The 13,400-nt window shown below is 39.8% G+C and overlaps 1 protein-coding gene across 1 annotated transcript in view; it reads left to right on the top strand.

Moving 5' to 3' along the window:
* The window catches only part of SNX25 (sorting nexin 25), a 134,822-nt gene that overhangs the window by 81,488 nt on the left and 39,934 nt on the right, over positions 1-13,400 (top strand). Inside the window, exon 6 of the mRNA XM_018561297.1 lies at positions 7,397-7,467. Coding sequence (XP_018416799.1) covers positions 7,397-7,467 — 71 coding nt within the window. The remainder of the gene's footprint in view (positions 1-7,396; positions 7,468-13,400) is intronic.

Here is a 13,400-nt window from a genome sequence, read left to right as displayed (position 1 = left end):
GGCACAGCTGGCTCTAGCGCTAGAGGGGCAGAGCCAGCTGTAAATATTGTCGGGATTTTTCCCGGCTGCAGGGCGGCTCTGCAGTAACCCACTATCTGCTGACTTTGGGTCACAGGAGTACATTAGTAAATGTACTCCTGTGACCCAAAAGAGGACTAAAAAAAAAAAAAGGTTTGGCCATAGTTCTTTTAAATAGATAACTGCATCAATTAGTGTTTTTATTATCTGCTTGGAGTTCAGCTTTAAAGAAGTTTAAAAGTCCCAGCATATACCATCTTTTTATAACATCAGCGTTTTAATAGGAATACATAGTGTGGTTATTTTTGGCAATGCAATCAAGGCTTAATTCTGTCTGCCCATCACATTTAACAACTTCCTGAATTCCCAGTGTGCTTTACCTCTCTTTCCCTGCTGCTTGATGTAATGGAATCGCAATTTCTCAAGACTACATAGACCATAATGCATTGCTGCCAGCAAGCAAAGATAAAGTTACATTGTTCAGAGCCCGTTCACATTGAGCGGTTCGCAAATCGTGCGTTTGTCGCGCGATTTGCATTTTGTGCGATATCGCGCAAATGCTTGCATTGAGCAAGCTTGAATCGCGGCTAAATCCGCTCCAAAAAGGGTCCTGCTGTAGCGACACACGACCCGCGACAGCAGGACCCTTTGCCCCATTGAGAAGCATTGGAGAGCGATATGTGAACGGGGCCTTAGACGTTGAGTTGTAGTTCAGGCTCTGTGGCAGTTGTGATACAAGGAAGTGCTTATACACAAGGCTGGGTGAAATTGTATCACTGTATTGAGGAACTTCATCTTAGGTCCCATTCACACTGAGCGATTTATCGCGCGATTTTTGCAGCGATATCGCTCATATTTCCACGCGATATCGCTCTATGTAGCTTCTCCAATCCATTTGAATGGAGCTGTTCACATCTCGCTGGTAGCTTGTCGCTCCTACATGACCCTTTTTTCGAGCGATATTGCTCCTGATTGCATACAGCCCAATAGGAAAAAGTCGCGCGATGTTGCTCAATATCGCTCGTCGCGCAATATCGCTCAAAATCGCGCAATTTTCATGTCGCTCAGTGTGAATGGGGCCTCATGGGCATCTTCAGTAAGTAAGTTTACAAACTTCTAGATCCATATGTTTATTAGGCGTGGGATAGAACTTATGAAAATTCAGTATAGAAATACAGATTTATTTTTAGTTTTTGACCGTAGGCGCCCTTTAACCCCTTCATGACTGAGCTTGTTTTTGGTTTCTGTTCGTAAATGACTGACACACTTTTGAAATTTTTGCTGTGTGATTCTTCCACGTCAGTAATATACTTTCTTACAAAGTGCACCCACACATATTATATATTGTTTTTTAGAGGACAGATTGGGCTATATATTTATATCACATATGTGTGTCTAACGCCTCACTTAGGACAAATACAAATTAAAAAAAGAGGAAAAAACGTAAAAAAAAACTTTTTTTCCCAGTTTTGATTTGTAGTATTTTTTTTTAACAAAACCAGCACAGCTAAAAAAAAATGCAATACATACATTCATTTATTTGTCCCTTATTTTTAATTTTTTTACACTTTTCACTATTTTTTTTAATTTATTTACACTTTTCACTTTTTTTATACTGACAAATTTTATTTATTTAATTATATCAGGCAGTCATTGTGAATTAATCTCACTATTACTGCTTGATAAATTAATACATTTTTTTTATTATCAGGCTGCTTCAAACTTCAGAACAGCCGATAATAAGTTAGTGACACTGATCCTGCAGCAGTTCAGGATTCAGCTGTCAGTGAATGTTTCAGAAAACTTAAACATTCTACTTTCAAGAATAGATACATTATGTGTCTAATACATAACATTTTGTATCTATTCTTGAAAGTCAAAAGATTAAAAAAAAAAAAGCCAGTATAGCTTGAGAGAGATATCTCTCGATCTATACGAGCTGTCAGAATGCCGGCAAAAGCCGACATGTGTGTCTGCTTTGCTGTGACTCTCAGACACCCGATATTAAGGTATCGGGTGTCTGAAAAAGGTTAACCCTTTCAGTAATGGATCTCTAGATAGTTAGACATCTATTACTGAAAGGTAACCGCTGATTCTCAGCGGTTAGCAGCCTTCTAGTGCAGCAAATAACTCGTCACGTACAGTGTACGTGACGAGTCATTTGGTCCCTTTGTGGCTGGACGTACAGTGTACGTCTCCCGTCACGAAGGGGTTAATTTTGTGTTTCAATCCATAGTATATCAGACACAAGGCCTAGCTATGGCTGTTCCTGTTTTCCTAGCCCTAAAACTTCATTTTTGCCAACCTTAAGACCCTGTACAGAGTGTTCCTCAAACTATTTGCCACAAACTTCACTGCCTGTAGAGAGCTGAATCCGCAGCAAGCTGTTAATGGCAGTGTACTTGGAACAATATAGGGTATAGATCAGATAAATCGTACTCACTTCAGAAATGATGGTAAACTTGGCCTGGCCTGGGACACATAGAAGGCTGGTGAAGAAAAGTTTTCCTGTAATGATTCAGGTTTTCTCACCACTTACTCTCGAAGGCTCAAGGCATTTTGTAGCTGGAAGCTGCCTAACACCCAAACTCATTGTTCTCTATGGCATTGTTCACACATTGTTTATCCCCATGGACTTCAATGGAAACACCTTAAAATGCACGTCGCAAGCATTTTTCTGCCGTTTTGTCACAGATGCATAGATGTGTAAAAATACCCTCAAACACTTAATGGACCTTTACCCATATCTTTAAAATAACAACAAACACACCTTTAGAAATCTTTAGTAAAGACAATATACAAACAGATGCTTCTAGATAATTGCAGGCTTTGTATTCTTTGCATTCCTTATGTCTTTTTTCTTCCCCAGTCTTCTGACAGTGGCCATGTTTACTAAGGGCAGATTACTAGCTCTCCTTTTACAGCCTGGAACTCTGGCACATGTGACCATGCACATCATCTCTGGGGAGGAAAATGCCTTTCCCTGAGATCTCGTGAGATTACAGATGAGATTTCCCAGCAATGATCTGCGGATGACAAGGCAATCCCAGTGTGCAATGCTTTGGCAAACTGACGTCATTTTGCCTTTTCAAAGCAGGAAGTGAATGCTCTGCAAGTATAAGTATTTCAAAATCACAGCATTTTACATCTGACATATCTATGTTATTATTAATCATCATACATAGAGGGATGCATTGGTAGAATTTTATTTTTAAGTGTAAATGTCCACTTTAAAAAATACAAGTTTGAATCCAGACAAACAATAAAAGATTTGACAGGCTGCAAATCTCAGCTACTGTACATGGTACTGTTGCTGTTATCTTCTCAGCAGACATTTGTATTACTCGTACCTATTATGGGTCATTAATTCTATCAGTAGCATGTTGCTACGGATTACTGCTCCTCTTGTACATATTACTTGGCATCACCACTGACATACACTGATTTCCTTATTAATGTAATTTTTGTCAAGAAAATGTGCAGCACATTGGAGGAATCAGAGGACACTTCTGTGGCTAGCTCTGGTTGACCATTACTACATAGATCCGGTGTAACATAACTGAAGCCTTCCTACTGAGGAAGGCTCCTGAGTTGCTGTTTTCTCATGTTCCTGGTAAGTTAACCTCTTTGTTGTGTGCACATCAATCCGATGAAGGCAGCAGGCCAGATCTGGCTGGCAGTTTTATCATTTTCTGGGCAGTGAAATGCAACCCATCAAGGATGCCTAATATTGGTCTCTGCAGAAATATATGCAAACTGGGGCATGAAGAACACCAGTTTTACAAACGTGTCCTTGCATGAAGTGTCATTGAATACTATGGTATCATATATTTAGCATTTTTTGCTCATGTGGCTAAAAAAATAAAGCCTTGCAGAACATGGCAGAAAAAGCTGGGCTGACAGTAGGTTCATTTAAACATAAATTCCATATTCTTTCAATTGTATTATCTCGACTGCTCTCAAAACAGTTTTGTATATCTCTTTTTTTTGTACAGATTTTAATTGCTTTGCTCAGTTTTTCATCAATGTAAATATGCCACATTGAAGAGTTTGCAGATATGTGGTGATTTGAAATGCTTTTCTATTAACAAGATTTTGTTCTATGTTCTATCGTGCAAGTTTGTAACTGTGAATGTGTGTGTATATATTTATATAATACAGGGTATATATATATATATATCGCCGTCAATTTACTCGGCACTTTTCCATACGGTACATCAGTACTGTACATCAGTCCCAGCCCTCAAGGAGCTTTCAATCTAAGGTCCCTATCTCACAAGTATACATACATCTTTTACTGCCAAAACAGCCCTGACCCGTCGAAGTTTGGCACCAAGCCATCAGTAGCAGATCCTTTAAGTCCTGTAAGTTGTGAGCTGGGGCCTCCATGAATGGGATTTGTTTTTCCAGATCTGGAGAATTTGGAGGGCAAGTCAACATCTCAAACTTGTTGTGTTCCGCAAACCATTCTTGAACCATTTTTGCAGCGTGCCAGGGCACGCTGAAAGAGGCCACTGCCATCAGAGAATACCGTTCCGGCCATTGGCACTCTGACTGGTCTGTGGCTATGTAGCCGCATACCTTACAATCTGCGATGCACTGTGTGTTCAGACACCTTATCGAAGCTTCAGCAATCTGAGCTACTCTTCCGTTGGATCAGACTACATGGGCCAGCCTTTGCTCCCCACGTGCATCAATGAGCCTTGGCCACACATGACCCTGTTGTCAGTTTACCAATTCTCCTTCCTTAAACCAGTTTTGGTTTGTCGGTCCTGATCACTGTAGATTGAGGCCATCCCACAAGAGCTGCAGTTTTGGAGTTGCCCTGACCCAGTCGTTCAGCCATCACAATTTGGCTCTTGTCAAAGTTGCTGTAATCCCTACAATTGGCCATCAGCGAACACATACCGCCAATTACTGACTTCCCTATCCTCTCCCTGCAGAGAGCGGTGACTGTCAGTCATGGGATTCCCCCTCTCCCCTCCATTTCTCCAGCACTGACTGGAAGAACAGATGGGGTAGGGGGCGGGCACAGCTGTCTCTGGCTCTGGCTCTAGAGAGGCAGAGCCAGCTGTCAATCAGCCAGCGGGGAGGACCTCGACAGTATTGTCGAGATCCATCCCGGTTGTGGTGAGGCTCTGCGCCCTCAGCATATAGGGGACAATAGCCCACTGTATAGTGAGTTTTGGGTCACCAGAGGACTATAGTATATGTCCTCCTGTGACCCTGAAGAGAACTATGGGCAAAAAAGGTTAGGTGGCTGTTTTCGTAAATATTCCACTGATTTAATTATAGTAAATGGAAAATGTTATGGATCGCTGTAAATTTGTATCAACTTATTAAGCCATCTTGTGTAACTGTAGCTAATTTAATTCTGAGTTCTCGCTTCTTTATATATTCAAGTAATATAATATTTGTTTTCTATACACATTTTTTTGTTTGATGTAAAATTTTAAATATTGCAGAAGGTGTTAATGAGGCATAGTGTGCTTTTTATTAATGTAATTAGTCCTTACGCCTTGTATGATTGTGACATATGTTTGCCAGATAAAGTGCAAAACATTTGATCAAAAATTGAAGCTATATGAAAGTAACATATGTTTGTTTACAATGTATATACAGTTCATTTTTCTTTATCTGAAGTAACATTCACAATAAATGATAGATAATGTTAGATAACATCTTATGCCAACGTTCTGATATCTTTTAATAGGTGCAACATGTCTACTCCCTGCCACGCTGCTCTGTTCTCAGGAGCATTAATCCCCACACTTGACTCCCCCGCCTATAAGAGCACCAAGGTGGCCACTGAGCACTCTTGTTAGAGAAGTAGAGTAGAAGGAGAATGGAGCTTTTAATAACAAGATAAAACCAAGGTCAGAGGAGCACCCAGAAGAAGCTGGCTAACAGATGTAATAGCAGGCACCTTGTGGCATGTACTTAGACAGGGCTTTTATATTTAAAAGTTTACAGGTTTGCTTTTATATTGGATACTTTGTTACAGCATATGCAATAGATTTTGTACGCACCCACTTTATGGCTGGCATAATGGAAATCCGAAGATGTTTTAGGTAAATATGAAATCCAGCATAATATATCTTGCAGGTGGAGCTGTAGCGTGCCTTGTCCAATTTTCCAGGCTCTCTGTTTGCTTCTTTGATGTAAAGCATGCGAGTCATCCTTTTTAGGACCTCTGAAACAAAGATTTAGTGATCCAACTTTTGAATCTTGTTTCATGTTGCCTGACTCAAGAGGTGCTTTTTCCTGCAGCATTCTGTATTTTTATTTCATTTAGCACTACTGTGGCTCTGCCTGCGCGGTCTCATCATCCATTCACAGAGATTTGTGAATGAGAAAATTAGAAGTTCTATCTGCCACTGTGTCAGAGGGACTCACAGATCGCGCCAGCACAAGCTCATTAACATCACTGCACTTGGAGTCCATTGTTTACATCCTCCAGCTCCATAGCAGAAGGTCCGTATGGAATCTGTATAAGGGCTGGGAGTACTGGAACCTGTGCATTGGACCTACAATGCACAGACTGCACTGTAGACGTTTTTATTTTTTTTTAAAGCTGGATTTTGCCTTTAAGGTGTGATCAAACCCTTGGACTTTCATATTCATACCTGATGTGTGCTTTGAAGAGTCAGAACTTGTTACACAAGCTCTGCATAGGCTGTGGGGGGAAGTGCTGGCATTACACTACTTTCATCCTCAGAAATCAATGAAAATAGTGTTTTTCCAGTACTCGATTCAAAGTCCAGATGTTCACTAATAGTCTGTTACAGTACTTTTTATTCATCATAGGATTGAAATATGATTACCTCCAAAATGTTTCTTTATTACAACAGTTGGCATGTAGGTGCAATGAAATATCATTGGCTTTCTTCTGTGAAAATATGTTATTACAGATTAAACGCTGCTTGCTGGTCACTGATTCTCTTTCTGGACAGGAAGTGATGGGCAATCTCAAAGACAAAAACATTTTTAGTAGTGCGAGGAAGCGTTAAAAACTCTGACAATGTTTTTTCATGCCAGACTTTCTTGTCCTGGTGACAACCCGTCCCTATCACTTCTTGCACAGATGTCGTCAGGACAAAATGTGAGGGGAAAATGTCCCTAATGGGGTCACAGGCAGAAATAAAAACCTGACTGAAATTGTAATTCTTCCCCACTCTATCCAACACTTAAAAATGGCCAAAATTATTCTTTAATTGTACATTCTCTGTAAGTTTTTAGATTTTTTGCATTTTGTATTCTGATTCATGCAGCAGATGTTTTTCTTTGTCATATTTGCCGTATTTTAATTAGCATTTTGGCATGCTGTTTATAGCTTGATTATTTAGCAGTTACGTGTTGTTTTTTTGCTTATTTTTAGATATCAGATTGTTTTGGAAATCATTCAAGCAACTACAATTGGAAGCTTTCCCCAGATGAAGAGGCAGAAAGGTAAGTAGGTGTTCTGATAATAGTAGAATCAGCTTGTATTCTTAAGTACATGAAGCTGTGACCAGAGGTCCGAGTACATTACATTCCTGGCCTGGCTTTTATCACTTGTAGCAAAAATGTGTTTTGAATGGGGGGTTTTAGGTGCTTAATGACAGAGCCACAAATAATTACATCAAATTTGTGAAAAATACATATTCATCATGATTAAAAGTAAATAAAACCATATATAAAAAGCTGTTATTACAGCAAATGGTCACATGATTACTTTCCTTCAATGTATAGAGATATATGCACCTCTAAAAAAACACCCCAATTCTTACTCTAAGATATAAATCTAAGAGGAATAACCACATATTGTGCCCATTTGTTGTAATAATAGCTTTTTATATATGGTTTTATTTACTTTAATTCATGAAAAATAAAGATGTATTTCTTACGAATTTGATGTAATTATTTTTGGCTCTGTCATTAAAAGAGAACTATGGGGTAAGTGGTTTTCCCCATAGTTCTCTTTAGGGTTACGGGAGGACATATACTAATCTCCTTCTCTGACCCAAAGCTCAATATATAGCGGGTTATTGCCCGCGTTATACTGAGAGCGCCCCAACAGGGACGGATCCCGACAATACTGTCTAGATCCACCCAGCTGCGTGAGCGACAGCTGGCTCTGCTTATCTCGAGGCAGAGCCAGCTGTGCCCGCCCCCTCTCCTGTCCACTCAGCGCTGGAGGATCGTAGAGGGGACCGGGGGAATCCCTGCGGGGAGCAGTGACTGACAGTGACCACTCTCTGCAGGGAGATGATCGTAAAGTGAGCGAGTGACAGTATGTGTTTGCTTACTTCCCGATCAATAGAGCCGACCTCTGACAGCTTCTTTGTCACAAGTCGGCTAACTATGAGGATGAGTGGAAATCAATCACCTCATGGCTCTCCTTTTAAGCACCTAAAAAAACCCCATTGAAAACGCATTTTTTTCTATTGTGGGGTGTGGTGCTGGTCATTCAGGGATATTTACAAATCTTTTTCATAGACACTTGTACTTGAGATGCTTGTACGTTGTGTCTGGGTTTCACTGTCTTAAATGTAATGGTGAAATCCAATTAAGCCTATTGCCCATCTGCACAAACACAGCATGCAGCCTGACCTGTAACATACTTTACGAATCTCATCAATGAGTGTATGTTTTAAGGTCTTTAGTGTAAATGTTATTGCATTTGTGATACTTGTAAACATATACAGTTACAAAAAAAAAAGTTTGTGAACCCTTATGAGTTTTATGGATTTCTGCCAATGTTGCCATCTGCCTAGTTTTAGAAACCACAGTCTGGTTAAAAATCTTTCCTCCTACTTATTCTGCTTCCCCTGTTTAATGGAGAAAGAATGAGGAAATTGTGTCTGTAGTCCAAATCAGAATAGCAGTCTGGGGTCTGGGTCACCACCATGACTTCTTCCATAGATACAGTGTAGTAAGTAACAGTAGCCACCCTAGAAAAGGAAGTTTTTTGATCACAGGATTACCAGGTTATAACAAAAGGAGAGAAACAAGAATAAAGAGGAAAAAAGCCTAAAAAAACGAATGCAGCCGCTACATCTAAGGGGCTGGTTTTAAACAGATTTTTTTGCCTTTAGTATAAGTACAAGGTCTCATTTAAAGGAGAACTTCATTAATTTTAAAAACATAACTGTTCTTTTTGTCTTGGTTGCTCAAATAAAGCAGATATAGTCTGGGGTCTGGGTCCCCACCATGACTTCTTCCATAGATACAGTGTAGTAAGTAAGAGTAGCCATCCTAGAAAAGGATTACAATCTAAGGATCTCTGAGATTGTAAGCCCTCTCGAGCCGAGCCCTCCTTACCATCTTGTCTTGAATTGTATTGTAATTATAACGTCTTCCCTATATTTTAAAGCGCTGCGCAAACTGTTGGCGCTATAGAAATCCTGTATAATAATAATATAGTCGCCTGATCCTCGGTCCTGGGGCAGTTGGCAAACACGTTTGTCCCTCTCCGCTTCAACTGTGGAATGTCCCGCGACATTCTCACATCTAATGTGGGTTTGTGGATAAGCATTAGAGGTGATGATGTCAGTGATCCTTAGACCACCAGAGCACAGGGGAGAAGAGGCTGCAGGGACCGGTCTAGCAGCCCAGTGGGCCCAAGCATCAGATGAGTATATGTCATTTAGTTGCACCTCCTAGACAAAATGAGCAGGTAACTCTTACAGTGCGGGGGTAGCCCTACTACAAGGGTAAGATTTTAAATTCCCAGAGTTCTTCTGTAAGCATCACAAATATATTTTTGCTTTGCTTTTGTCACTTTCTCCTGTGGGTTAAGTACAACAATTATTTGGTCATATTAATTTTTGGACTATACGCTTCAATAACCGCATTTTTAACGCATTATCAGGCTTAATTTATCATTTTGGGAAGGCAAAATTATGAGGTTGTAGATGAATCAGTTCTAATATGCTGTTGCAGTGCACAGGCATAGATAACACAAGCTCTGTCAGACCACTGATGTCACACTCCTAAATAGGGAACTATTGCTCACAGCTTTCTGTTTTCTATGCGGCTGATTTTCCAGCTTTTAGGCTTGGCAAAAAGATGAGCGTTGCTATTCAGAACAGAGTCTGATAAAAACAATTGTAGATACCCGTAGGGAGAGCGGTGTGACTTATTTCTTATATGGATTTGGGTCTGGCTTCCTTCCTGAGCAACTCCATTCCCTGTGGTGACATAATGTTTGTAGATAATAACAGATCTCGGGCACTATTATGGCTACAAACTGGTACTGGTGGAAAAAAATGAAACCGGTTGTCCTGAATCTCTATTCTATTCTAATAAATGGCAGTAATATGATTTTCGAGGGAATAAAACCCAGGAGATAAGAATTTAGACTTTGAAGGGGAGCTTCCAGAACCATTTAAGAAATGTTTAATATGTTTGCTTTACTTACTATAATACATTGTGGGAAATCTTTTTTGAAATTCTGAAAAGGTGAAATCCCACTAATAGGAACCTGAGCAGCAATAAAGACCTGATGCATGCTGTAACCCTTTCTGTGCTGTGTAAACACCTGCAATACCCAACATGACTAGGTGCAGCATGAGACTGGAGCAGGACGTAGAATATAATGTAGGATTTCAGACATACACACACACACACAGTAGTCGTTTGGTTAACAACCACCCATTTCATTTGCTTTGACTATTCCTGTTGTTTTTTATATTAGAATTACATTTTTGACAGTTAGATATTTATTAGAGGTGCACTGAAATAGAAATTTTAAAATGAAACCGAAAAAAATAAAAAATTGTCAGGCCGAAACCGAAAATTCTTTTTTTTTAATTTTTTCAAAATTTTTACATATTTTATTTGTATTTATTTTTTATAAACATTTTAATTTTTTTAATATTTGTATTCATTTTTTACTAAATATTTTGATTGTTTACTTTACTTTTAGGGGCTTCGGGGAAATATTGTTAGTGTAAACAGACCCCTGATATTTCCCTTTTAAAATAGAAAAAGAGATTGAGGACACAAAGTCCTCAATCTCTTTTTCTGTATCCGCTGCTACAAATGAACAGGAATCCTCTATGCTGAGTGTTCCTGTTCATTCATAACATGAGGACATGGTATGTTTACTATAACTACAACTATGAATGAACAGGAGGTGATGTATATCACTTCCCATTCATTCATAATTGATAATATAGTCAACATACAATGTCCTCAATTATCTACAAACACTCAGTGATCGCTGAGTGTTGGTATTTGCTCTCCTTTCTGACAGCTGTCAGAGGGGACTGGGCGAGCGGAGCAGGAAGGAGAGCTCAGCCTCCTGTCACAGCGCGGGCTGTCTCCGCCCCCACACCGCTCTGCCGGACTGTGATAGGAGGCTGAGCGGTGTGGGAGGAGAAACGCCGGCCGCTCACAGTTTTCTCCTCCCTCAGCGCTTGGCCTGCTGTCACTTTCTCTCCTTCCCGCTGTGACACAGAGCAGCGGGGAGGAAAGAAACCTGGGATGCGCCAATCTATCGGCAGGAAAATGGCACTTTCGGCATTAAGCCAAAAGGGCCATTTTCGGCCAATATGTCGGTGCATCCCTAGTTTTTATCTTTATCGAATGGTCTCTATTTTTTAATTTACATCTTTAAAAACCTAACAATAAACATCTGCTATTCGCTCCTTTACATTCCTTTAACTGCTTCTTGTCTGTAGTAGTTTAATTTTTGCTCACACATGATCGTAATTTTTGTCTCTCAAACCGCGTAACACCCCCAAACAAATATATATATTTTCTGAAAGCAGAGGCCCTGTAAAATAAAAAAAATTTTTTTATGTTGCTTGATATTTGCATAGATATTTATCAAATCAATATTTTTAGGATAAAATACACTAAAATGAATTTTAGTGCACACAAGCCGAAAATAATACCCAATTTTTTGGTAAAATATAAAATATGGTGTTGTGTCGGGTAAATGGATACCAAGCATGCCAAGCCTTGAAATTTTACACACCTGTGAAATGGCAAAAAACTACAGCACACAAGCGTGTCCATAAGAGATGCTTTAAAAGCCTTTAACACTCATCATTTTAGCCCTGGAATTATTGCTCTGACTCCGATGTTCACGGCGATATGTAAAATCGTAATTTTCACCCAATATTTGCATCTGTATGTGCATGCACATGGGGGCAGGGGGGCTTTACATTCCATGTGACTTAGCAATAAAGTAGTAAAAAAAACAAAAAATGCAATCACATAGGGGGATAAAAAGTCCCCTATGTGATAGCACAGATACATTGACAGAGTTGAAAGAGTTTTCTTATATTTGTTCACTTATTGCCAAACAAAAAAAAACTTTAGCCTCTCAGAAATTCTGAGTTCTCTGCTGCACTCTACATTTTCTATCTTAAGGAGTCTTATTTATCAGCCTTCCCATTTCTTTCCTTGGGCTGCAAAACTGTTCCCCATTTATGTTGTGAAGATGAGTAGAGGGGGAGGTGTGTTGGAGTTCAGCAGAAGACACTTTGGCAGGGCTGACAGGATTCCTTGCAATTTCAGTCCAGGAAAAACACGTGTTGTCAGCTAGAACCGGAAGTTGGGAGTTAAATGCATTTCTGTTAGGATCAACAGGTACTTTTCTTTACTTACACATTAGATAACATAAAAAATCTGCTCTAACGAGCACAGAAACCTGTTCTTATTTATATTAAAGTCAACTAAAAGTTAATTACTCATTGCATGAAATCTGGAGATGAAAGTACTTTAGAGAATGATATTGGTGCCAGGCAGCAAGCAGAGCTTCACACAAGCCTCAGAAGTCTTATGTAATGGTGTTTAGCCTTGGGAGAAACCACCAATGTGTACTTTTAATTTTGTTTTTCTGCGAATATTTTTATGGTGATTACGCGATCAGACTGAATAAATGATGCTGGTGCTGCTAAGTGAAAAAATAAATGGTAGTGTATTTCTAATCAGCTGCTTCAGGCACTGATTTGTATCATTACTGATGAAGAGCAAAATGGACAATTACATTATAGGGAAACCGCGATTTTCCTTTTTAGTATCATCGCCAATGTCCAATCATTTGTATAATGGGTTCTTAAAGGAGCCACACTCCTTTTATGCATGTAGTGAGCACTGGAGTAATAATGGGGGGAATCCCTGCGGATCGTGAACTGGGCGATCAGAAAGGGAGGGAAGAAGCGCAACTAACTGGCACAGACTTTGTGGAGGTGGATAGACCAGGGAATGGCAGTGGATCAGGTGAAGGTGGGTGGGAATGAGAGATGGGCACTCACGTGTGATGAGATGGATGGCACACAGGTGATGGACTCCCTCCCTTTCTTTCTGTTCATTAGTACACAGTTAGACACCCCGGTCTAACAACACAAGGAGCTGCACAATGGCCACGACACACCACAACACCCCCC

The sequence above is a fragment of the Nanorana parkeri genome, unplaced genomic scaffold, assembly GCF_000935625.1.
Source record: "Nanorana parkeri isolate BGI_ZX_2015 unplaced genomic scaffold, ASM93562v1 scaffold513, whole genome shotgun sequence".
NCBI lineage: Eukaryota > Metazoa > Chordata > Amphibia > Anura > Dicroglossidae > Nanorana > Nanorana parkeri.
Note: the sequence above shows the minus strand (reverse complement) of the source record. Positions and strands in the feature narration are given on the sequence as shown.